We start from the raw sequence: 24525 nt of genomic DNA on the forward strand, positions 1-24525 counted from the left end.
TAAATTCAAGTGTATAGTTGTAGTATTGTTGTATTTTGTAACTTGTAATTGTAATATTGTATTGTAGAAATTTACATTCAAAGTTTCAACTCAATAAAATTGCAATTCTTTATCCGTTTATCGTTATCAATTCTCTTTGGATTTTACTATAGAATTGCAATAAAAGTTATAGCTCTAAGATTTAAATAAATCTAAGATTTAAAAAAAAAAAAAAAAAAAAAAAAAAAACAAAATTGAACCGGAACCGCCGAACCGGTGAAAAACCGGCGGTTAGTAACCGGAACCGGAACCGGCGGTTAAACCGGAACCGGATAACCGGTATCCGGGCTGGTTACGGTTCACGATTTTGACGAACCGGAACCGCCGGTTTTCGAACCGTGGCCACCTCTAGTACAAATGCTAGCATTCACACCTACTAGTGTCGAGAGCTTTTCCAAAGAAGCAACATGAGATGGAGCCTTGCTCTTTCCTGGTATCTCAATATGCTCTAACTCTTTCATCTCCCATATTTGTATTGGTACATATGATGGATCCCCACAACGTCTAATGTTCATATGTGGATGCATAATCAAGACTCGAAGATTGAAAAGTTTGGATATAGTTGCAGGGAGATTACCGTTACAAGTTAAAGCAAGGTACTTGAGTTGGACTAGTGACAAAATTTCTATTGGAAATGTATAGAAACGCTATGTAAGAGCATCTATTTCCCTTAGCAGCATGAAACCAACATCTATAGATATTGGATATTGGTGGTAAGGACCATAGAAAAGGAGAGAACGTGTAGAGGATGCACAATTCAATCTCACCGAGTCTCGAAACTCTTTGATGCCAAATAAAATGTTATTTTCGAGACATAAGCTGCGTTGGCCTTTTAGATCTTTTTCTTCTGCATCAATTAACTTATTTAAGACATGATAAAACACGCTCTTCAAGCTGCGTAAAACAAGACTGTAGTAGAAAGCTAGCTCTCTCAAACATTCCCGATCATACCACAACCCCTCAGCAGTCAACATATCAATGATCTTGGAAGTAGGGGTGTGATAGTCTTGAGGGAAAACTCCCATAAACATTATAGGCATTTTAAGACGTTGAGGTAAGTAATCATAACTTGGGAAAAGTACCTTTGATATTCGATTATGTGCATCTGTGAAGACTGAATTGCTCCTTTCTGCTACTTCATGCCAGTAGGCCGGGTCTCTATTTTGCTCGGTTTTTGACAGGATATCAGCGACAGTAAGTATCAAGAGAGGGAGACCTTCACAAAGCTTGGCAATTTTGGTGGCAGCTTTGTGAAGTTGAGGAGGGCAACTCTCATCACCAAACACCTTCTCACATAATAGATCCGTACTCTTCTCCATTCAAAAACCGCACCTCGTTCCAAGTTCCATAAAGAAAACCATTCAGCAGTTTTCGATGTCGGCTAGTAAGCAAGATATGAACACATCCATTTTTTATGTTCAGAAATGAATCCTCCGCCAAATTTGATGTCTCCCAGACATCATCCAACACAACGAGGCATTTCTTGCCATACAATCTTTCTTCCAAGCAATGATCACTAATTTCTTCATCTCCTTGTGTAATTCCACACAGTTGAGCTAGAATGCCTCGTGCAATTTGACTGATCGGTAGAGGTACTCTGCCCACAGTAACCCATGCTCGACACTCATACATGCTCTGAATGACACTCATACATGCTCTGAATTTGTGGATCTTGATAAATTTGCATAGCAAGCTTAGTCTTTCCAATGCCTGCTGTTCCATAAAGTCCGTACACTGATCCTGTTCTCGGGCTGATGTGACGGTGTATTATTGTAAGATCGGTTTTGAGTTGTTGGAATAGGTCTGATAATCCAATCATCTTCGAGTTGGTTCCATGAAAACCGATTATTGAGGAAATAGGTTGGTCTTGAGGCATATTCTCTACTTCATAAATGTACTCCTCCTCCATTTCCTTGAGCGACCTTATCAAGGAATTTGCATCATTCTGCAGACTCTGCAGATCAATGGAGACTATCTTTGGAATACTTTCAAATTGTGAAGGAATCTGCTGAATGAGAAGAGACTCCAATGAGTCTTCAAATCTCCAAATTGCGTCTTTGATGATTCCATCCAAAGCATTCACCTTCTTCCTGCATTCACCTTCTCGTCCAATCTTTCCAGAATTTTTTGCAATGGATCCAACTCCTTCTATGATTTGTTGAGAGCCACTGACGAGGCTAAAACGAGAACACCGGAGAATGCGCAGCACCATACGCCGTCATTTCTCTGATATCAAACTTGGTTGTGGTGGTGGAGTGGTGGCGGAAGGAATATAGTTGGTTGCAACTTGAAAAGTTGTACCTAATTATTCCGGATTTTGGAGGCTTTTTACTTGTCTTTTATCACTTTTAAAATGTTATTAGAATACCAATGTTGTTATAAATTATACTTCCTCCGTCCCCCAAAATTCGTCACCATTTGACCGGACATGAGTTTTAAAAAATGTAATAGAAGTGAGTTTAAAAAGTTGGTGGCACGTGGATCCTATTTTTATATAGTAGTTTTAAAATGAAATGTGAGTGAGAATGAGTTAGTGGAACGTGAGGTCCATTACCAAAAATGGTAAAAGTGAATGGTGACAAATTTTTAGGGACGGACGAAAATGGAAATAGGTGACAAATTTTCAGGGACGGAAGTAATACTAGTAAAATGTATGAGTGGAAAGTATGAATTCAATGCACAGAAAGTCTCACTTAACATCAAACACTTTTTTTTTTTTTTTTCCTGCAAGTAGTCTAACCTGAAATTAATTTCAACACTCAATTATCGTACAAAGCTATGACTTTCTTATAATACATACAGTACATCTTTATGCATCATCATTTGTCGTAAAACAATTGTTTATTTTGTAAATTTAATACATAGAAAAAGGAACGAACATAAGTTATACTAGAAATAAATTCAGGTGGCAGCCAATAATGCAACTCTGATAATTCATTTAATGAAAATCAAACAAAAATACCAAGTTGATGTGGAAATAGGTTCGTCTTGAGGCATATTCTCTACCAAGTGTACTCCTTCCTATCATTCAGCGTTTTGATAAAGGAATGAACATAATCTCCTGATTCAAAGGCGTTTACTTTTCTTTGTAAATTTAAAATGTTATCTTAACACTAATCATAAATTCATAATAACGTTTATCAAATAGTATTAAATGTATTAATCTTTATCAATATTTTTATCTGACGGGGAAGCTGGTTTCTTGCTTAGAAAAGTTAGTAAATTAATAAGTATATTCACCAAAACCATAAGCTAAATAAGTCCTCATGGATTCAATGCACATTACTTATCAACAAAAACAATATTCATTCCAACTGAAGTGACAACCCAGTTATTACAACGCTGATGATTCATTTATTGGAAAATCAACCAAAATACAAAGAAATCACTTCAGAAGTTCTTGAACTCATTGAGAACTGACAATATTTACTCGATGTGTAATTTAATTTATCTTATATAATGTGCCTTTAAGCCCAATACATTGGGTTGAATATATGGGCTCTCATTCTTTGAGGCCCATCACGTAATGGTGAGGGCCCAAGTCATTCGAGTTGTAAAACCTACTACACTCTCGATTGTTTTTTATGTAATTATGTTAATAATAAATTAATAATCAACACTTGTAATCACATGTGATACCAAAACAAAAAAAAAGAAAAAGAAAATCATGCATAAAAAATAAACAGGATCGGCGTTCTTGTATCAAACATAAACTTGACCATTTGAAGGATAAGATAGTCAAGCAAGTTCAAAATCAATCAATTCATCAAAGTAAATTGCTCTTTCAAGTCATCATTCCTAACTTTAGGAGACATCCTAGTAATAAAATCACCGAAACTATAAACAAGGACGTGGAGAATGTTGTGTATGACTGCTCTGGCTCTACTATAAACACGGGTTCGGATGGCGCGTCTACCCATTGTCGCGGCATTGGTCCCTCGTGGCTGAAAATTCTCAAGTAAAAATAGGGTGTGAGCATATGTACATAGTGAATTGTTTTATAAAATCATAATGCGAATTTACGCGAATGCAGTTGTAGAACTAACCTTCGAAGCTCATCAGTCACTGGCGTCTCGTCAAAATAAGAAGTGGCAGTACCATCAAGGTGAGCACATGGAGTTGGTTCTAATTGGCTGGAAAAATTCAAAGCTAAAGGATTGCAATCGACTAATTCAATCTTTCCGAGCTTAGAAAGGGAAGACCAGTGGATCTCAACTAGTTTGTAGCAATGTTTCATGCTTAGGTAGCTAAGCATAGGGAAGCTTCCACTTCTTGGTATCCATTGTACCAAGTCACTATCTTCAATTAGAAGAAAGTCGAGGGTCGAAAAACTATCCTTTCGTGTTTCCCAGTGTGAACCCCGAAAGGCGTATGATCGCAACTTGAGCACTTTAAGACTTTGCAAAGAGCCAATGACATCCATGTACTCCCAGGGAAAGCCCATGCCGCTCAAATGTAACTTTTTCAAATTACGTGGCAACATCAATGAACTAGGAGTCGCAGGGACAATGGAGCTATAGCGAACCGTTGGATTTATGATACTGCATTTGAGTGTCTCCAAACTTTCAAGTGTTGAAATGCAACTAAAGCGGCTCAAAAGGTCGTTATGATCGTCATAAGGCGTTAACTCAATCCGAACCCCTAATTTCTTTATATTAGGAATCCTACTGGAGAGATCCAAGATATTACAAATACTGGTAGCATTCACACCTAATAGAGTTGAGAGCTTTCCCAAAGAAGCAAAACGACGGGGGGCTACGAGGCTCTTTCCCAAGATCTCAATATGCTCTAACTCTTCTATATTCCATATTTGTATTGGTATGTAGGATGGAGCCCTAATACATGTAATGTTGATATGTGGATGGATAATCAAGACTCGAAGGTTAAAAAGTTTGGATATGGCTGCTGGGAGTTCTCCGTTGCAAGTTAGAGCAAGAAACTTTAGTTGGACTAGTGTTAGAATTTCTGTTGGAAAATTGTAGAAACGAAGTTTAAGAGCATCTAGTTCCCTAAGCAACCGGAAACCAACATCTATTGGGGTTGGATATTGGTGGTACGGACCGAAAAAGAGGAGAGAACGTGCAGTGGATGCACAATTCAATCTCACAGACTTGCAGAATCCTTTGAAGCCAAATAAAATGTTATTTTGCAGACACAAACAACGTTGGCCTTTCACATATGTTTTTGATGCATCAGAAAGTGTATTTAAGACGTGATAAAACTTGTTCTTCCTACCTTCTCGTCTACACAACTGCCACCACGCAGAATGAAGCCGACAACTTTTGTACTTGCAGCCTCCAATTTTCTCATCCCGGGAAATGCTCTTTCCATTGAGCAAAAGAAGATTCTTGTTAAAGCGAAGCTTCTCCAAACAATGCCAAACGGACACTTCCAAAGCCCGTCTTTCGTTTGTGTGAAGAAACCAGCCCTCAGCACTGACCGTATTGACGAGCTTAGATGTTGGGATATCATTATGTGGACTGCAAACTCCCATAAACAGAAAAGGCATTTTTAGATACTGAGGCAAGTAGTCGTAACTTGGGAAAAGTACCTTTGATATTTGATCATATGCATCCGTGAAGGCTGAATTCCTCCCTTCCGCTACATCATCCCAATAGCTTGGATCCTTATTACGGGATTCTGATAGGATGTCAGCAACCGTGACTATCATGAGAGGAAGACCTTCACATTTCTTGGCGATTTTGGTAGCGGCTTTGTCAAGTCGAGACGGGCAAATCTCATCTCCAAACACCTTGTGGCATAAAAGATCCTTACTCTCCTCTTCATTCAAAAACCTCACCACCGTGATATTAAGACCACTTCTCTCTGAGGTAATGTTTTCAACCACGTCTCGCTCTCGGGCAGTAACCAAGACAAGAATGTTTCCAACACTCGGCAAGGAACCTATCAACGAACTCAATATCTTTCTCTCCCATACATCATCCAACACAACGAGGCATTTCTTCCCCTCCAGCTCCAATACTATTTCTTTCTCATCCATTTCTTTACCTCCTTCAACGAGTTGAGCTACAATGCCTCGTGAAAGTTCAACGATCTTTTGAGGTTTTCTGCTTACTGTGACCCATGCCCGATGCTCATATTTGCTCAAGATCCGTGGATCTTCAAATATCTCGTTAGCAAGAGTCGTCTTCCCAACACCGCCCATTCCAACAAGTGCACACACAAGCTTCCTATCAAAATCACCATCAAGATCATTTTTCACTTGTTCTAACTGATCATGCAATCCCATCATCTTTGACTTGGTTCCACCAAAACGAATAGGTCCCTCGTCTTCAGCCATGTTGCGTAGTTCATACACGTATTCTTTCTCCATAAGCCTTCGCACTTGGAACAAGGCACGGACATCATCATATAAGCATTGGAGATCAATGGAGACCACATTTCGCGCAGGGCTCTCAAGCTGTGCAAGAATCTGCTGTGAGACAACATATTCCAACCAATCTTCGAATCCCTCTAACTTCTTTTTGATTCGTTTATCCAAAGCATTCACCTTCTTCCTGCTCCTGCTTTTGCTTGTGTCGTCTAATCTTTCCAGAATTTCTTGAAAGGGCTGCAGCTCCTCGTAGGTACGTTGCATGAGATATACAGAGCTCTTGGCAAGGTTAATATGAGAGGAATGGATGATTTGATGAATTGTATTCTGAAGAGAAATTAGTGCACCATAAGCCGTCATCCCTTTGATCGGAGAGTTGGTGGCGGAGGATTTGGTAATGGTGAAAGATTGATAAAGATATCTTATCCTATCTTGTCTGAAATGCAGATCTCACTTTAGTGCTTCAATTATTTGTTTTCAACTTTTAGTAAAAAGAAACCTTATCCTCTTTTATCCATAATCGGATTTTTTTATTTCGAATTTTTCTTAGTTATAACTAAACAAAAAAAAAAGGATTATAGACCTTGCATCAAACATAAGATTTGAGTTTTGAATAATAAGATGATCAAATAAATACAAAATGACTCAACTCATCACATTAAATGTTAGATTAGTTTACATTATAAATATCTATGCATCCATTCAAAAGCAAATCTTCCCCAAGTTTGAATTCCTAACTTTGGAAGACAACCCTTTATCAAATAAAACTTTAGGACACAGCCCAGTAATACAATTAATGAAAGTATAAACAAGTATGCAGAGCCTGACCATTTCGGCTCTGCTATAAACACGGGGCTGGATATTAAGTCTTCCCATTCCAGCGGCATCAGTCCCCCGAAACTGAAAATTCATAACACAGGGGAGTGAGGATCCATAAATATTTGGAGCAATACCTCACTCATTAAACCTGTAAAATTCTCATTTACAGACTAACTAATGAGAAAAACAAGTAACATTAAGTTTAATCTGAGCATAGTTGTATTTGGATTCACCACGTATATCTAGAAATATGTATTAAGACCAAGACAAGAATTTGCAGTTTCAGAACTAACCTTTGAAGCTTGTGAGTCACCGGTTTCTTGTCAAAATAAGAAGAGGCAGTAACATCAAGGTGAGTAAATGGACACGGTTTTACTTGGCTGGCACAAGCCCAAGCTAAAGGATTGCAGTCAACTAATTCAATCTTTCCAAGCATAGAAATAGACGGCCAATGGAGCTGAACTAGTTTGTAGCAATGTTTCATACTTAGGTAGCTAAGCTTAGGGAAGCTTCCATATCTTGGTATCCAGTGTACCAAGTCACTATCTTCAATTAGAAGAAATTCGAGGCTCAAAAAACTTTCCCTTTGTGTTTCCCAGTGTGAACCTTGAAAGGCGTAGGAACGCAATTTGAGCACCTGAAGAAATGGCAAAAAGCCGATGACATCCGCATATTCCCAGGGAAAACCCATGCCACTCAAGTGTAACTTTTTCAATCCTCGTGGAAACATCAATGAACTAGGAGTCACAGCAACAATGGAGCTATTGGAAACCACTGGATTTGTAATACTGCATTTGAGTGTGTCCAAACTTTCAAGTGTTGAAATGCAACTAAAGCAGCTCGAAAGGTCATAATGATTATCATAAGGAGTCAGCTCAATCTGGATGCCTAGTTTCTTTATATTCGGAATCCTATTGGAGAGATCCAAGATTGTACAAGTGTTAGCATTCACACCTACAAGTGTTGAGAGCATTTCCAACGAAACAACATGATGTGGAGCTACAAGGTTTTTTCCCAAGATCTCAATATGCTCTAACTCTTGCATATCCCATAGTTGTATTGGTATGTATGATGGAGCTCCACAACGTCTAATGTTCATATGCGGATGGATGATCAAGACTCGAAGGTTGAAAAGTTTGGATATGGTTGCAGGGAGTTCTCCATTGCAAGATAGAGCTAGATACTTTAGTAGGACTAGTGTTAGAATTTCTGTTGGAAACGTGTAGAAACGCAGTTTAAGAGCATCTAGTTCTCTAAGCAACCGGAAACCAACATCTATTGGGGTTGGATATTGGTGGTATGGACCGAAAAAGAGGAGAGAACGTGTGGTGGATGCACAATTTAATCTCACAGACTTGCAGAATTCTTTGAAACCAAATAAAATGTTATTTTGCAGACACAAACAACGCTGACCTTTCACATATCTTTTTGATGCATCAACAAGTCTATTTAAGACGTGATAAAACTTGTTCTTCCAAGCTTCTCCTCTACACACGTGCCTCCACGTAGAGTGAAGCCGGCAAGTTTTATACTTGAGACCTTCAATTTTCTCATGCCAAGAAATGCTCTTTCTATTGAACAAAACAAGATTCTTGTAAAAGCAAAGCTTCTCCAAACAATGCCAAACAGACACTTCCAAAGCCCGCCTTTCGTTTGTGTGAAGAAACCAGCCCTCAGCAGTGAACATATTGACGAGCTTGGATGGTGGGAAATCATAATCTGGAGGGAAAACTCCCATAAATAGAAAGGGCATTTTGAGATATTGAGGTAAGTAGTCGTAACTTGGGAAAAATACCTTTGTCATTTCATTATATGCATCCACAAAGACTGAATTTCTCTCTTCCGCTACATCATCCCAATAGTCCGGATCTCGATTATGGGATTTTGATAGGATGTCAGCAACCGTGACTACCATGAGTGGAAGACCTTCACATTTCTTGGCAATTTTGGTAGCAGCTTTGTCAAGTTGAGATGGGCAGATCTCATCTTCAAAAACCTTGCGGCATAATAAATCCTTACTTTCTTTTTCATTCAAAAACCGCACCACCATGATATTAAGACCATCTCTTTGTGAAGTAATATTCTCAATTATGTCTCGCTCCCGAGCAGTAACCAAGATTTGAATATTTTTAACACTTGCCAAGGAATCTATCAAGGAACTCAATACCTTTGTCTCCCATACATCGTCCAACACAATGAGACATCTCTTCTGATCGAATATTATCTCTTTAAAGTAGACGTCCATTTCTTCATCTCCTTTAGTGAGTTGAGCTATAATGCCTCTTGAAAGTTCAGTGATCTTTTGAGGTTTTCTGCCTACTGTGACCCACGCCCGATGCTCATATATGCTCAAGATATGCGGATCTTCAAATATTTCCTCCGCAAGAGTGGTCTTCCCAACACCAGCCATTCCAACAAGTGCGTAGACAAGCTTTCTATCAAAATTATCTTCAAGATCATTCCTCACTTGTTCCAATTGATCAGATAATCCCGTCATCTTTGACTTGGTTCCACCAAAACCAATTCTTGAGGAAATAGATCCCTCTTCAGCCATATTGCCTAGTGTATACATGTATTCTTTCTCCATAACCTTGCGGGCCTGGATCAAAGCACGAACGTCCTCATACAAGCATTGGAGATCAATGGAGAACGCATTTCTCACGGGGAATTCAAGTTGTGAAAGAATCTGTTCTAGGACAACAGATTCCAACCAATCTTCGAATGCACATAGCTTTACTTTGATCCGTTTATCCAAAGCGTTCACCTTCTTCCTGCTCCTGCTTTTGCTTGTGTTGTCCAGTCTTCCCAGAATCTCTTGTAAGGGCTGCACCTCCTCGTAGGCGCGCTGTATGATATATAGGGAGGGCTCGACGAGGCTAATATGAGACGAATGGATAATATGGTGAATTGTATTCTCAAGGGAAATCAGTGCACCATAAGCCGTCATTCCTCTTATTTGAGAGTTGGCGATGGCGAAATATTGCAGCTTTTAGTAAAAATGGGTGTTTGGATAAATAGAAAAGAAAGCAAATTTCATTGGATTTAGACATTTAGTTGTAGATAAGGGTGTGGTTTTGTGGTGGGAGTGAAGGTGGTTCCCACAACTGATAAAAAGGAAAAGAGAAGTGACAGAGATTCAAATATATGTCACAGAAATAATGAGAAATCCACAGCTCAACAAAATTCCAATGAGATGCAGTGCACCAACATGATAATCAAGGTTAATAATTCCTTAAAAAAAATTGCAAACACAATAGTTTACCAACAGCCAGAGCAAATCGAGTATAAATATCAATACTCCAATCTCTAAAATACAATGGGAATAAGATGAAGACAGTTAATTACCCTCAAAATCAAGATGAGAAAATCAAATATATTGCAATTAGATTGTTTTAGATGAACATTCAAGCTTATACAAGTTGAAAGTTTAATTGCAATTTCCTAAACCAGTCACATTCCATGAATTTAGACAAAATCACCAAATTGGGAGCTCTAAATAATGCTTTTGAAGTCAATTCCAAAATCTAATTAAGGAAATAGAATGATTCTTACCTGTATTTGTATGAGCTGGAGGTGGAAAATTTGAAGTTGTCGAGAAATATCTGATGAAGAGAGGATGGAGCGACGATGGCGACAAGTTCGTGGCGGCAGGCCCGGTGATGAGTATAAGTTTTTTACTTTCCCTTGATATTGGGCCGTTAAGCCCCGCAAAATGGGTTGAATGTATGGGCTTTTCATTCATTCAAATCCGTAACACTTCTTAATGAGGTTAATTAGTTATTCTCATTAGTTTATTGACGGTAATTAATTATTTCTATATCAAAATAATGGCGTCAATTTTACTGTTTCGTGAGAAATTGCTTGTTTTTTACCGATGATTTGCGAATAATGGGGATAATTAAAATTTTTTACTCATGATTTGCGAATAATGGCGTTTATAGCTAAATACCAAAACCATAATGAATTCAATGAATATTCTCACTTATCAACAAGCACACTATTTAATCCACACAAAACCCACTCAAGTTTTAATATCAATAGAATCCATCATAGGTTACACAATCACACAACACTGATTATTTATTTAGTGGAAATCAAACCAAAATACCAAGAAATTACTCACTGCAAAAGATGCAAGAATTTATGGAGAAGAGTATCACTTTGTAGCAGCTGATACAAAGCCTCAAAGAGCTCGCCTGACTGCTTTTCTTCACTTTCAACTACTAAGAATCATCTCTTTTCATTTATTAGTCTCTCATCATTCACATATACAATACCTTTGCTATCCTCACCTCAAATTGCAATTTCCTTCTTCATCATTGTTTTCTCATCATCACCCTCGCCTATATTGCATCGAATTTGAATTAGCTTTCTTGAAACATATATTAGAGAACTAACCTTTCACATTTGAAAGTTGTTGGTTTCTCGTCAAAAGAAGAGGATGCAGTAACACGATACATAACATCTGGCCCAAGTCGAAACCGAAGGATTGCAATCCTCCAATTCAATCTCTACTATACATCTACGTTTGTCTAGAAAAGCAGGCCTACCGATCTCTTTTAGTTTGTAGCAATGTTTAACGCTTAGGTATTTAAGTTCAGGGAAGCTTCCATTTCCTGGTTCCCAATGCACCAAATCACTTTCTTCAATTAGAAGAAACTTAACTCTCTGAAAACTTCCTTTTTATGTTTCCCAATATGACCCTTGAAAGGCGTAGGAACGCAATTTGAGCACCTGAAGAAATGGCATCAATGTGATCCCAAGGAAAACCCGTGCCACTCAAATGTAACTTTTTCAAATTATGTGGGAACATCAATGGCTCGGGAGTCGCCGAGAATACATGACCACAGTTGACCACAGGATTTGTGATACTGAATTTGAGTGTCTCCAAACTTCCAAGCGTTGAAATGCAACCAAAGCAATTCAAAAGGTCGTTATGGTCATCATAAGGCGTAACCTCAATCTTTATTCCTAATTTCCTTATGGTAGGAATTCTTTCGGAGAGTTCCAAGAGAGTACAGATGCTAGCATTCACACCTACAAGTGTTGAGAGCTTTTTCAATGAACCAAAATAAGATGGAGCTACAAGGCTTTTAAGTATAAAAAAAATGAACTGATAATGCAAATAAAACAAATGGCCATATGAACTTATATGCTCCTTGACGTTGCAGTTCGCCTATGTATCCTCGTGATCATAAGTATAATTGTTATCATTCTCTTCCTCATTCTTCGCATCCGCGTCATCATCAACACCCTCGCCTGTATCCTCAACATTAGTGCTAATTTGACAGATGATCATTACACAAAGCTACTACTCTCTCAATTTCTCCTCATCATTCACATATATAATATACCTTCTTCCTTGATTTGCAATTTCTTCTTCATAATCCTCTCTTCCTTTGTATTCTCATGATCAGTCATATATTCATTGTCATTCTCTTCCTCATGATCAATATTGCAAGTTCTAGATTGCTCGGACTTGTAGTATAAATATGTGATGTTTGCTAGAAGTTAATCAATCAATGAAACAGTTGCATCATCCATCCACACATAAGCTTGTGTATTCGAAGGATCAAACAATCACATTTCCAATTGGATTATTTTTATCTATCCGTCCATAGCCATTCATAATATATATCCTAACTTATGGAGACATCCCAGTAATATAATCACTGAGAGGATATGTAGCAACACCTCACTCATTTGCCTTGTGAAATTCTCATTTATGGATTAACTAATGGGAAAAACAAGTGTGTTATAAGGTAGTTAGAATTTGAAATTCAAAAGATATCTAAAAATACTTCCTCCGTCCCACTCTACTTAAATACGATGTCTTTCTTGCTTAGATTTTCTTTGGGAGGAATGGAGTGTTTGATGAATGATATTCTTTGGTTAAGAATTGATCAAATAATTTCCTCTGCTTCCAATCTCAAACAACTCGCACCTAAATACCAAAACCATAATGAATTCAATGCATCGCTTTAGATTAACAACAAACACAACATTCAATCCACACTAACGTAACCCACTCAAGTTCTAATCATCAAAAGAATCCAACATAATTAGTTACAACACTGATGATTCATTTATTGAAAAATCAAACCAAATACCAATCACTTGTTCCACTCACACTTTGATTCAAATCCTCAAAGACCTATCCTGCAAATCATAACTTTTGCTACTTATTGATTTACTCATTTACAAAATGAACCCAACTCAAAGAAACAAGTAACAAACTATAAACTCGCAATGCTGCTTGACGTTGATCATACGTATATTCGTCGTCATTCTCATTCTAATCCTCATCATCGTCGTCGCCTAATCCACAAAATCAGTGCCAATTTTTCAGTACAAATTTTAAAAGGTGATCATCATACAAAGCTACTAGTCTCTTATAATTTGCTCCTCATCATTCACACACATATATAATACCTTCATCATCCTCTCCATGCTTTGACATATTATCAAAATCAAAGTCTTCAAGCTCATCATCACTGGAACTGCAGCAGCTAGGATTAAGAAAAAAGACCCTTGTACAATGTTAATTTGTGATATTAAAACAAAGTGAATTTATGCATAGCACAAAATAGATTGATGTCTCACCCTTTTTCGAATTTGACAGTTGTCGGTTTCTCGTAAAAAGAAGAAGAGGCGTTAACACGAAGCGTGACATAAGCACCTAGCTGTAATTGGGTGGCACAAGTCAAAGCTGAAGGATTACAGTCTTCCAATTCAATCTCTATGGTACGTTCAGAGTTGTTCATATAAAGATCCCGGGGCATGCAGATCTCTTCTAGTTTGTAGCAATGTTTCATGCTTAGATATGTAAGCCTAGAGAAGCTTTCGTATCTTGGCTTCCAATCTACTAAATCACTTTCATCAATCAGAAGAAACTCAACCTTCTTAAAACTCTCTCTTTTTATATTCCAATGCGAACCGCGGAAGGCGTAAGACCGCAATTTGAGCACTTCAAGATTTGGCAAAGAACCAACGACATCCATATATCGCCAAGGTAAACCCGTGCCACTCAAATGTAACTTCACCAAACCATGTGGCAAATTCAACCGATAAGGATTCACCGAGAAAACATTACCGCGCTTGACCACAGGATTCGTGATGCTGAGTTTGAGTGTCGCCAAACTTCCAAGTTCCGAAACGCGACCAAAGCAACTCAAAATGTCGTTATGTTCATCAACAGGCGTCAGCTCAAGCTGTATTCCTAATTTCTTTACATTAGGAATTCTCCTGGAGAGACTCGCGACGCTGCAAATGCTCGCATTCACACCTACAAGTGTTGAGAGCTTTTCTAAAGAAGCAACATGAGATGGAGCCACAAGGCTCTTTCCCAATATCTCAATATGCCTCAACTCTTTCATGTCCCATATCTGTATTGGTATATACGATGGAGCTCTGCAACGTTTAATATGCAGGTGTGGATGGTAAATCAAAGCTTGAAGGTTGAAGAGTTTGGCTATAGATGTAGGGAGTTCTCCGTTGCAAGTTAGAGCAAGGTACTTTAGTTGGACTAGTGACAAAATTTCTATTGGGAAAGTATAGAAACGTTGTCTAAGAGCGTCTATTTCCCTTAGCAACTTGAAACCGACATCTATTGGGATTGGGTATCGGTGGTAAGGACCATAGAAAAGGAGAGAGCGTGCAAAGGATGCACAGTTCAATCTCACTAAATCGCGGAACTCTTTGATACCAAAAAAATGGAATTTTCAAGACACAAGCCGCGCTGACCTTTTAGAACTTCTTCATCTTCAGCATCAACTAACTTGTTTAAGACATGATAAAACTTGTTCTCACTAGCTTCTCCTCTACACACATGTCGCCACGAAGAGTGCAGGCGGTAAGTCTTACACTTTCTCAAATGAAGGCGGTGAGAATTTCTATCCACACTCGTCAAGATGTACAGTACAAGACTATATTCGAAAGCAAGATCTATCATACACTTCTCATTATACCACAACCCCTCAGCGGTGAGCATAGTGGTGACCTTGGAAGAGGGGGTGTCGTAATCTTGAGGGAAGGCTCCCATAAAGAGAAAAGGCATTTTAAGTGATTGAGGCAAGTAGTCGTAGCTTGGGAAAAGTACCTCTGATATTTGATTATATGCATCCGTGAAGACTGAATTTCTCCTTTCTGCTACTTCATTCCAATAGACTGGGTCTCTGTTATCCTCGGATTTCGATAGGATGCCAGCAACTGTGACTATCATGAGAGGGAGACCTTCACAAAGCTTGGCAATTTTGGTGGCGACTTTGTGAAGCTGAGGAGGGCAAACCTCATCACCAAACACCTTCTCACATAGTAGTTCCATACTCTCTTCTGAAAGAAATTAAAGAACTTCATAGTAGAGAATTAAGCAGTAGACAATATTTCCAGAAATGTATTTTTCATTTAGATGATCTTATATACACATCTCCAGAATTACAAAGGACGCCTAATTATTTCTCATTAACATCATAAGGAATTGCAAGAGACACGGCAGTTATTTCTTTCTCTTCTCATCTTGTGTAGGCAACTTAACATCTTCTTTGCACAACTCGCTAACACGCCCCCTCAAACCGAGAGCCGATTGCGAGATTACACCAAGTTTCTCTCGTAGTCGGATGAAGGTTTGTCGGGCCAACGGTTTTGTTAAAATGTCTGCAACCTGATCCACTGTCGGGACGTGCCGGAGTTCAATTTCTTTGGCCAAGACTTTATCACGAACAAAATGAATATCAATCTCAATGTGCTTTGTTCTAGCACGTAGAATTGGATTTGATGCAAGTGCCATAGCACTTTGATTATCCACCCAGACCACAGCTGATTCATCTTTCTTGATTTTAAGCTCTCCAAGAAGAGATTGCATCCATGTTACTTCAGAAACAGCATGGGCTAAGCTTCGATACTCAGCTTCAGTACTTGATCGAGCAACAACTGATTGTTTCTTCGCACACCACGCTACCAAGTTGCTGCCATAATACGTACAATACCCGCTTGTGGATCGCCTATCATCTAGATCGGCCGCCCAATCTGCATCTGAAAAAGCAACAATCTTTCCACTGGAATTCTGTATATGAATTCCATAGTCAATTGTTCCTGCCAAATATCTCAGAATCCGTTTCACTGCTCGCCAATGAGTGTCCAATGGAGCAGACATGTATTGGCTGACTTTATTTACTGCAAAACTTATATCCGGTCGTGTAATAGCAGCATATTGCAGCGCCCCGATTGTGCTTCTATATATCCTCTGATCTGGGACAGGGTCTCCTATTGCCTTGCTGAGATCACAGTTAGACACCATAGGAGTGGGACATCCTTTGGCAGTTTCCATATTCACTTTCTTTAAAAGATCTTTGATGTAAGATGATTGGCATAGATGAAGACCATGATTAGTTTTAAGAACTTCAATGCCAAGAAACAGATTCACCTCCCCAAGCTCTTTTAAAGAGAAGTGAGAGTTCAACTTAGTTATGACTTGGTTGATAGAGGTTTGGTTGTTACCAGTGACAAGCATATCATCAACATAAATGAGCACATAAACAACATCTTGACCTTGAACCCTGAAGAATAGAGAAGCATCTGATTTGGATTGAGTAAAACCAAGGGTGACGAGCACAGAATGAACAGTAAAGAACCAAGCCCGAGAGGCTTGCTTGAGCCCATATATGGCCTTATTCAACTTGCAAACAAGATGAGGACCCCCTTGTTCAAAACCAATAGATTGACGCATGTATATATCCTCCTTAAGGTTGTCATTGAGAAAAGCATTATTTACATCCAAGTGAGTAACATCCCATCCACAAGAAACTGCAGCTTAGTATCATTCTTATGGTAGCGGGCTTGACAACAGGACTAAAGGTTTCGTTGAAATCAAAACCAGGAAGCTGAGAAAACCCTTGAGCGACGAGTCTAGCTAGGTGTCCTTTGTGGTTTTCAAACCAACAACAAGGATCATAGCGCTTTCTGAAATAGAAAATAATAGCCAAGCGGCCAGCCTTTGATCCTGACGTCGCCACGCCAAGAAATCTGGATTCATCACGGTCTGTCCTTCCGTGGATCCTGCAATCTTCTCAGGAGGAGGCTCCTCATCTCCGGTCAAATGCGACTCGAGGCCGTATCCCCAGATCGTGGCTTCAACTTGTTGTTGCCATATTAAAAAATTCTCATCAGTGAGCTTGACAGAAATCGGTGGATTCTGCGGCAGCACTGGAGTTGAGATAGCAGAGTGAGCGGAATCGTTCATGTTGCTAGAATCTGCCATCTTTAACTAAAAAAAAAATTACAAGAAAAGAAAGAGTAAAAGAGACAGGATCAAGATCCTGCTCTGATACCATGAAAGAAATTAAAGAACTTCATAGTAGAGAATTAAGCAGTAGACAATATTTCCAGAAATGTATTTTTCATTTAGATGATCCGTTTGTCAAAAAGCTGATGAAGCTTATATACACATCTCCAGAATTACAAAGGACACCTAATTATTTCTCATTAACATCATAAGGAATTGCAAGAGACACGGCAGTTATTTCTTTCTCTTCTCATCTTGTGTAGGCAACTTAACATCTTCTTTGCACAACTCGCTAACATCTTCTTCATTCAAAAGCCGCACCTCATACCAGTGATCAAGATTCTCACAAGCTTGCATCATTTTTCGATGTCGACCAGTTAGCAAGATACTGCTACACCCCCTTCTGACGATTGGTATACTATAAAACCGAAAATTCTCCCAGACATCATCCAACACAATGAGGCAATTCTTTCCATCCAACCTTTCTCTCATCAAGTAATATACTCCGTCATCTCCTTGAGTAACTCCATACAGCTGAGCTCGAATGCCTCCTGAAATTTCACGGTTCGGTTGAGGCACTCTGCCTACTGTGACCCACGCACGACACTCATACATGCTCTGAATTTCAGGATCTTCATAAATTTTCATAGCAAGAGTGGTCTTCCCAACGCCTGCCGTTCCATAAAGTGCGTGCACATGATTCCACGTGTCGGGTGTATTAATGAGATCAGACTTGACTCGTTCGAATTGGTCTGATAATCCAATCATCTTAGAGTTGGTTCCATGAAAACCGATGACTGAGGAAATAGGTTCGTCCTCAGCCATATTCTCTACTTCGTAAATGTACTCCTCCTTCATATCATCGAGCGTATGGATCAAGGAATCAACATCATTCTGCAGACTCTGCAGATCGATGAAGATCGTCTCTGGAAGACTTTCAAAATTCGAAAGAATCTGTTGAGTGAGAAGAGATTCCAATGAGTCCTCAAATCTCCAAAATGCCTCCTTGATTCTTCCATCCAAAGCGTTCGCCTTCTTCCTGCTCTTGCTCGGGCTCGTCTTGTCCAATCTTTGCAGAACTTCTTCCCAAGGCTTCAACTCCTTGTGCACGACATCGATGGTCTTTTTAGAGCCACCAACAAGGCTGAAACGAGGACAGCGGGTAATGTTTTCAAGTGTGTTCCTAAGAGAATTCACAGCACCATAAGCTGTCATTTCTCTGATATCAAACTTGGATCAAAGCAGTGATATGAGAAGAATGGAGAAAGTGGAATAGGAGATTACAATTCTGCCTAATTATTCCGGATTTGAAGGCTTTTTACTTGTCTTTACCAATCTTATTCTAGTACTAAAATGTATGAGTGGAAAGACCTCTGTAAAGTTTCCTCCAATGAATTCAATTCAGTGCTCAATTTCTTAAGTTTCAATACTTAAATACTGGTGACAGCCCAATAACACAACATTGATCATTCATTAATTGAAAATCCAACCAAAATACCAAGAAATCATGAAAAAGCTATTGAATTCATTGAGCACATTACTTTATAGCAGCTGATTCAGAGCTGCAAATCAAAAGTGGACTACATCACTTCTAAATAATCACCTATCAACTACTAAGAATCCTATCTTCAACATTAGCGTCGATTTTTCACAAAAAAAAAAAAAAAAGAATTACTCCTAAAAGATTACTGTCTCACCTTTCTAGCTTCAATAATAACAATTCTTAAATTCTGAACAGTTGAGCACTTGAGCTCGTATGCCTCGTGCAATTTGATTGATCGGTTGAGGTACGCTGCCTAGGGTGACCCACGCGTCGCACTCATGTACGCTCTGGATTTCTGCATCTTGATATATTTGCATATCAAGAGTCGTCTTCCCAAGGAAATCATTTATTTAAATGCTCAAGTAATGTTTGCAATCAAATATTCAATCCACAGAAAATCGTCAAATGAATCCAATATAAGTTGCAGTTCTTAAATTTAGGTGACAATGCAACACTGATACTTCATTTTATTGGAAATCAAACCAAATTACCAAGAAATCAACACAGAAGTTCTTGAATTCTTTGAGAAAATTCATACTTCATTTTGATTTGCATGTGTAGCACTTTGTAGCAGCAGATTCAAAGCCTCAAAGACCTCTCCTGCAAATCAAAAGTGGATTAATTACATCATCTTTTAGCTAGACTGATACTACAAAAAAAAAAAAGGCCAAATGAACTCACATGCTCGCCTCTGCTTCGTCATGATTATACGAATATTCGTCATCATTCTCTTCCTCATTCTCCTCATCTCTATGATAGGACCCTGACATGCACGGCAAGCATCCCACCCAATCTGGCAGCCTTGCAGCCCAAGCTCGAGCACGAGCCCAATAGTCCAGCCTAATCAACCGAGAGGGACGCTGATGAAGAAGTGAAGAACCCGCGACCCAAAAGAAACGCTATTAGTCTCACAAGATACAAAGACATTAGTTCTAGATAGACATAATCTTTGCATTTATCTTTATTTTGCTTTCCTTAATTTCAAACTCATTTACATATGGTTAGGTTAGATTTGTTAAATCAACCCAAGTCGTAAAGTCGAATCAAGCAGGGTCGGGATTCTATAAATATGATGATCGCTATACAAAGCTACTACTCTCACATATAAAATACTAGTACCTTCATTATCTTCTCTTTGATTGGCAATTTCTTCATATCCTCATCCTCATTCTCTTCCTCATTAACATTGAGTCTGCGGCGTCTAATATGAAAGAGCCTGCTTGAAAAATGAACAATTCTTAAATTCACGTTGCAACCCAATAATACAATTGACTGGTGACTCACCTTTCTCTATGCGTCATATGATCGACTCCACGCCTGAAAATTGATACATAAATATTCAGAAGTAATAGAAACATAAAACACTTAATTTGAGTTAGAGTCTGGACATGATTTGATTTGCAGAAGGAGGACTAACCTTTCAAATATGATAGTTGTTGGTTTCTCATAAAAAGAAGAAGATGCAGTAACATGAAGCAAATCACCATAATAATCTGGTTGTAATTGGCTGACCGAAGCCAAAGCTAAAGGATTACAGTCCTCTAATTCAATCACCATGGTTGTTGAAGTTCTGTGTGTCCCATGAGTCAGAGAAGCTGGCTTGCCGATCTCTTTTAGTTTGTAGCAATGTTTCATGCTTAGGTATGCAAGCTTAGCAAAGCTTCCATATCCTGGTTTCCATTGCACCAAATCACTTTCTTCAATTAGTAGAAACCGAAGACTGTCAAAACTTTCACTTTTGGATACCCAATGTGAACCTTGAAAGGCATAGGATCGCAGTTTGAGGGCTTGAAGGGATCGCAAAGAGCCAATGACATCCATGTATTCCCAGGGAAAACCCATGCCACTCAAATATAACTTTTTCAAATTACGTGGCAACTTCAATGACCCTGGAGCCACCGGGAAAACATGACCATGCTTAACCACAGGGTTTCTGATACTGAACTTAAGTGTCTGCAAGCTTTCAACTTTTGAAATGTAAACAAAACATCTCAAAATGTCGTTACGTTCATCATAAGGAGTCAACTCAATTTGTATTCCTAATTTCTTTAAGTTAGGAATTGTAATGGAGAGTCTCGGGATAGTACAAATGCTAGCATTCACACCTACAATTGTCGTGAGCTTTTCCAAAGGAGCCACATTAGATGGAGCGGCAAGGCTCTTTCCCAATATTTCAATATGCTCCAACTCTTTCATGTCCCATATTTGTATTGGTACATATGATGGAGCTCCACGACGTGTAATCCTCATATGTGGATGAATAATCAAAACTCGAAGGTTGAACAGTTTAGATATGGTTGTTGGGAGCTCTCCGTTGCATCTTAGAGCAAGGTACTTTAGCTGGAATAATGACAAAATTTCTAGTGGAAAAGAATAGAAACGATGTGTAAGAGCATCTATTTCCCTTAGCAACGTGAAACCGACATCTATAGGGATTGGATATTGGTGGTAAGGACCATAGAAAAGAAGAGAACGTGTAGAGGATGCACAGTTCTCTCTCACAGAGTGGCAAAACTCTTCAATGCCAAATAAAATGCTATTTTCAAGACACAAGCCGCGCTGACCTTTTAGACCCTCTTCTTCGGCATCAATCAACTTATTCAAGACATGATAAAACTTATTCTTACTAGCTTCTACTCTACACACGTGTTTCCACGAAGAATGCAGCCGACAAGTTTTATACTTGCGATAAAATGACTCAGAGGAAGTTTTATCCACGCTCCTGAACTTGTGTAATAAAAGACTATAGTGGAGAGCTAGATCTGTCAAACATGTCCAATCACACCACAACCCCTTTGCAGTCAACATATTGATGACCTTGGAAGGGGGGGTGTCATAATCTTGAGGGAAAACACCCATAAACAGAAAAGGCATTTTAAGACATTGAGGTAAGTACTCATAGCTTGGGAAAAGTACCTTTGATATATGATTATATGCATCCGTGAAGACTGAATTTCTCTTTTCTGCTACATCCTTCCAGTAGGTTGGGTCTCTGTTTTGCTCGGATTTTGACAGGATATCAGCAACAGTAAGTATCAAGAGAGGGAGACCTTCACAAAGCTTGGCAATTTTGGTGGCAGCTTTGTGAAGTTGAGGAGGGCAGCTCTCATCACCAAACACCTTCTCACATAGTAGCTCCATACTTTCTTCGTCCTTCAAAAACCGCACCCCGTAAAAACATCCATCATACACATAAGCATTTATCAATTTTCGATGTCGAGTTGTAACCAAGACATGAATATATCGATGATACATGTATGGTATGAAATCTTCAAAGAAATCCAATAACTTTGCCTCCCAGACATCGTCAAACACAACGAGGCAATTCTTGCCATCCAATTTTTCTTTCAAGCACTCGCCTATTTCTTCATCGCCTTCATGAGTGAGAGTAACTCCACAGAGTTGAGCAAGAATGCCTCGTGAAATTTGAGTGAAGGGTTGAGGTACTCTGCCTACGGTGACCCACGCGCGACACTCATATTTCCTTTGGATCTCGGGATCTTGATAGATTTGCATAGCAAGAGTGGTCTTCCCAACGCCTGCCGTTCCATAAAGTACGTGCACATCCCTACAGTTGCTTTGATTGAATCCCATAACAAGTGTTTTGAATTGTTGGATTTGATCTGATAATCCAATCATCTTAGAGTTGGTTCCATGGAAACCAATGAATGAGGAAATAGGTTTGTCTTCAACCATATTCTTTACCTCATAAATGTAGCTCTCCTTCATATGATTGAGCATAGAGATCAAGGATTGAGCATCATGTAGCAGACTCTGCAGATCAATGGAGACAATCTCTGGAAGAGTTTCAGATTGTGAAGGAACCTGTTGAGTGAGAAGGGATTCCAATGAGTCTTCAAATCTCCAAATTGCATCTCTGATTCTTCCATCCAAAGCGTTCACCTTCTTCCTGCTCCTGCTTGGACTTGTGTAGTCCAAACTCTCCAGAATTTTTTGCCAAGGCTTCAACTTCTTCTCCACAAAATTTATTACTTGATGAGAGCGACCAACAAGGCTAAAACGAGAACAACGGATGATACTGTTGATTGTATTCCTGAGAGAATAGACTGCACCATAAGCTGTCATTTCTCTGATCTGGAAGATGGCGGTGGCCCGGCGGAGTGGTAAGGTTGAAGTTTGAATTCAAATATTATACTTCCTCCCTCCACGAAAAATATGACACAGTGTGAATGACACGAGTTTTAATGTGGAATTGATAAAGTAAGAGAGAAGTAGTGGAATGTGATATCCATATTGTTAATAAAAGAGAGAAAAAAAAAGTAGGAGAGAAGGAAAAAAAGTGAGAGAGAAGCGGTATTAATGAAAAATGAGGTCCATATTATTAGAAAGAGAAAAGGAAAAAGATAAGAGAAAAGTTAATTAGAAATTTTTTCTCTTTTAGACGTGCTCAAGTTTTGTGGAAAAAAAAAATTAACAAATGTGCTTTATTTTTTTTTGGACAAAAGAGAGTATTTGATATAATAAATTGGAATGTGATGTTATCTACGTAATTTACTCTATAATTGCCAGTCCATTTTGCCCGACCAAAAATAGTCGTCTCTGTCATATTATGGGCCTTTATTGCACCCAATTTCAAGTTTCGATAATAATAAATAAATTAAATACTCTCCCCACCAGCCAAAAAATAAGCCTTGTAATTCACAAACGTAATATATTAATATACTTTTGTATTATAACCTCTGTCTCCTAAATTTTAACACGGTTTGACCTGGCACGAGTTTTAAGAAATATAATAGAAAGTGTGTTGAAAAAGTTGGTGGGATATGGGTCCTACTTTTAAAGTACTCCCTCCGTCCCAAGGAAGATGACCTCTTTCTTGGGCGGCACGGGATTTTATGCAAATTGATTTTGTGTGTTGAGAGGAGAGAGTAAAGTAAGAGAGAGGGAATAAAGTAGAGATAAATGTGTTTCCATTATAAGTAATGGGTCATCTTAGTTGGGACAAACTAAAAAAGAAAGTGGGTCATCTTCAATGGGACGGAGAGAGTAGTAGTTTTATAATAAAATGTGAGTAGGAATGAGTTGGTGGAATATGGAGACCACTACCAAAAATGGTAAAAAGTGAAGTGTGTTAAACTTTCAAGGACGGACCGAAATGATAAATTGTGTCAAAATTTGGGGGACGGAGGTAGTATATCCCATCGGTCCCATTTGTCCACATTTCCTTTTAATTTGTCTCATTCAAGATGTCAACTTTCTATATTTGGAATTAAATCTCCATCTCATCTTTCCTTATTAAAATATTCAATTATTTTTTTCACTTTACTTTGTCACAAACAACTATTCCACCTAAATCTCTATACAACTTAAAAGTACGATCATTTTAAGTGAAACAGAATGAGTATATTTTAATATTTTTTCTTTTAATCTGTTCAATAATACTTATCTCAATTATTTTTTATCCATCTAACTTAGAGCATCCATAATAGTATAATATTGTAGTAGATAAAATATTTAGGCAAAAAATAGTGGACGCGCTCTCGGGCAAAT

The 24525-nt window shown here is 38.6% G+C and overlaps 4 protein-coding genes across 6 annotated transcripts; all 4 read right to left on the minus strand.

The window, feature by feature from the left end:
* Positions 1 to 3693: 3693 nt before the first annotated feature.
* On the minus strand, positions 3694 to 6722 carry LOC125208900 (disease resistance protein RPP13-like). Of its 2 annotated transcripts, none has more exons than XM_048108423.1 (2): positions 4086 to 6722; positions 3694 to 3983 (listed from the first exon to the last, which is right to left on the minus strand). In XM_048108423.1, exons 1-2 carry the CDS (start codon positions 6635 to 6637, stop codon positions 3824 to 3826), a joined length of 2712 nt encoding a protein of 903 aa, XP_047964380.1. In that variant the 5' UTR covers positions 6638 to 6722; the 3' UTR covers positions 3694 to 3823. The 2 variants fall into 2 exon arrangements, with proteins under 2 accessions (XP_047964380.1, XP_047964388.1); XM_048108431.1 differs by lacking the exon at positions 3694 to 3983 and having other exon boundaries at positions 5399 to 5519; positions 5591 to 6722.
* A 281-nt stretch (positions 6723 to 7003) lies between these two features.
* LOC125208921 (putative late blight resistance protein homolog R1A-10) lies at positions 7004 to 10828 on the minus strand. The gene is made up of 3 exons (XM_048108453.1): positions 10745 to 10828; positions 7486 to 10068; positions 7004 to 7273 (listed from the first exon to the last, which is right to left on the minus strand). Exons 2-3 carry the CDS (start codon positions 9777 to 9779, stop codon positions 7054 to 7056), a joined length of 2514 nt encoding a protein of 837 aa, XP_047964410.1. The 5' UTR covers positions 9780 to 10068; positions 10745 to 10828; the 3' UTR covers positions 7004 to 7053.
* A 4811-nt stretch (positions 10829 to 15639) lies between these two features.
* Positions 15640 to 18697, minus strand: LOC125218066 (putative disease resistance protein At1g59780). The gene is made up of 2 exons (XM_048119666.1): positions 17747 to 18697; positions 15640 to 15727 (listed from the first exon to the last, which is right to left on the minus strand). The coding sequence occupies exons 1-2, from the start codon at positions 18684 to 18686 to the stop codon at positions 15687 to 15689; spliced, it is 981 nt and encodes a 326-aa protein (XP_047975623.1). The 5' UTR covers positions 18687 to 18697; the 3' UTR covers positions 15640 to 15686.
* Positions 18698 to 19152: 455 nt separating this feature from the next.
* LOC125218049 (putative late blight resistance protein homolog R1C-3) lies at positions 19153 to 23137 on the minus strand. 2 transcript variants are annotated; one of them, XM_048119657.1, is made up of 6 exons: positions 20432 to 23137; positions 20299 to 20331; positions 20134 to 20230; positions 19696 to 19874; positions 19553 to 19614; positions 19153 to 19343 (listed from the first exon to the last, which is right to left on the minus strand). In XM_048119657.1, exons 1-5 carry the CDS (start codon positions 23098 to 23100, stop codon positions 19602 to 19604), a joined length of 2991 nt encoding a protein of 996 aa, XP_047975614.1. In that variant the 5' UTR covers positions 23101 to 23137; the 3' UTR covers positions 19153 to 19343; positions 19553 to 19601. The 2 variants fall into 2 exon arrangements, with proteins under 2 accessions (XP_047975614.1, XP_047975606.1); XM_048119649.1 differs by lacking the exon at positions 19153 to 19343 and having other exon boundaries at positions 19366 to 19614.
* Between the last annotated feature and the right edge of the window lie 1388 nt (positions 23138 to 24525).

This window comes from Salvia hispanica, chromosome 1 (genome assembly GCF_023119035.1).
Source record: "Salvia hispanica cultivar TCC Black 2014 chromosome 1, UniMelb_Shisp_WGS_1.0, whole genome shotgun sequence".
Taxonomy (NCBI): Eukaryota; Viridiplantae; Streptophyta; class Magnoliopsida; order Lamiales; family Lamiaceae; genus Salvia; species Salvia hispanica.

Coding starts and splice junctions, on each gene's coding strand:
- LOC125208900 (XM_048108423.1), bottom strand. CDS start 6,637: ATGCAACGTACCTACGAGGAGCTGCAGCCCTTTCAAGAAATTCTGGAA. Junction 3,984..4,085: donor GTGACTGATGAGCTTCGAAG/GTTAGTTCTACA, acceptor GAGAATTTTCAG/CCACGAGGGACCAATGCCGC.
- LOC125208921 (XM_048108453.1), bottom strand. CDS start 9,779: ATGGAGAAAGAATACATGTATACACTAGGCAATATGGCTGAAGAGGGA. Junction 7,274..7,485: donor GTGACTCACAAGCTTCAAAG/GTTAGTTCTGAA, acceptor ATGAATTTTCAG/TTTCGGGGGACTGATGCCGC.
- LOC125218066 (XM_048119666.1), bottom strand. CDS start 18,686: ATGACAGCTTATGGTGCTGTGAATTCTCTTAGGAACACACTTGAAAAC. Junction 15,728..17,746: donor TAGCGAGTTGTGCAAAGAAG/ATGTTAAGTTGC, acceptor TGTGCAAAGAAG/ATGTTAAGTTGCCTACACAA.
- LOC125218049 (XM_048119657.1), bottom strand. CDS start 23,100: ATGACAGCTTATGGTGCAGTCTATTCTCTCAGGAATACAATCAACAGT. Junction 20,231..20,298: donor CATATGACGCATAGAGAAAG/GTGAGTCACCAG, acceptor TTTTTCAAGCAG/GCTCTTTCATATTAGACGCC. Junction 19,875..20,133: donor TCAAAGAGAAGATAATGAAG/GTACTAGTATTT, acceptor CTTCTTCATCAG/CGTCCCTCTCGGTTGATTAG.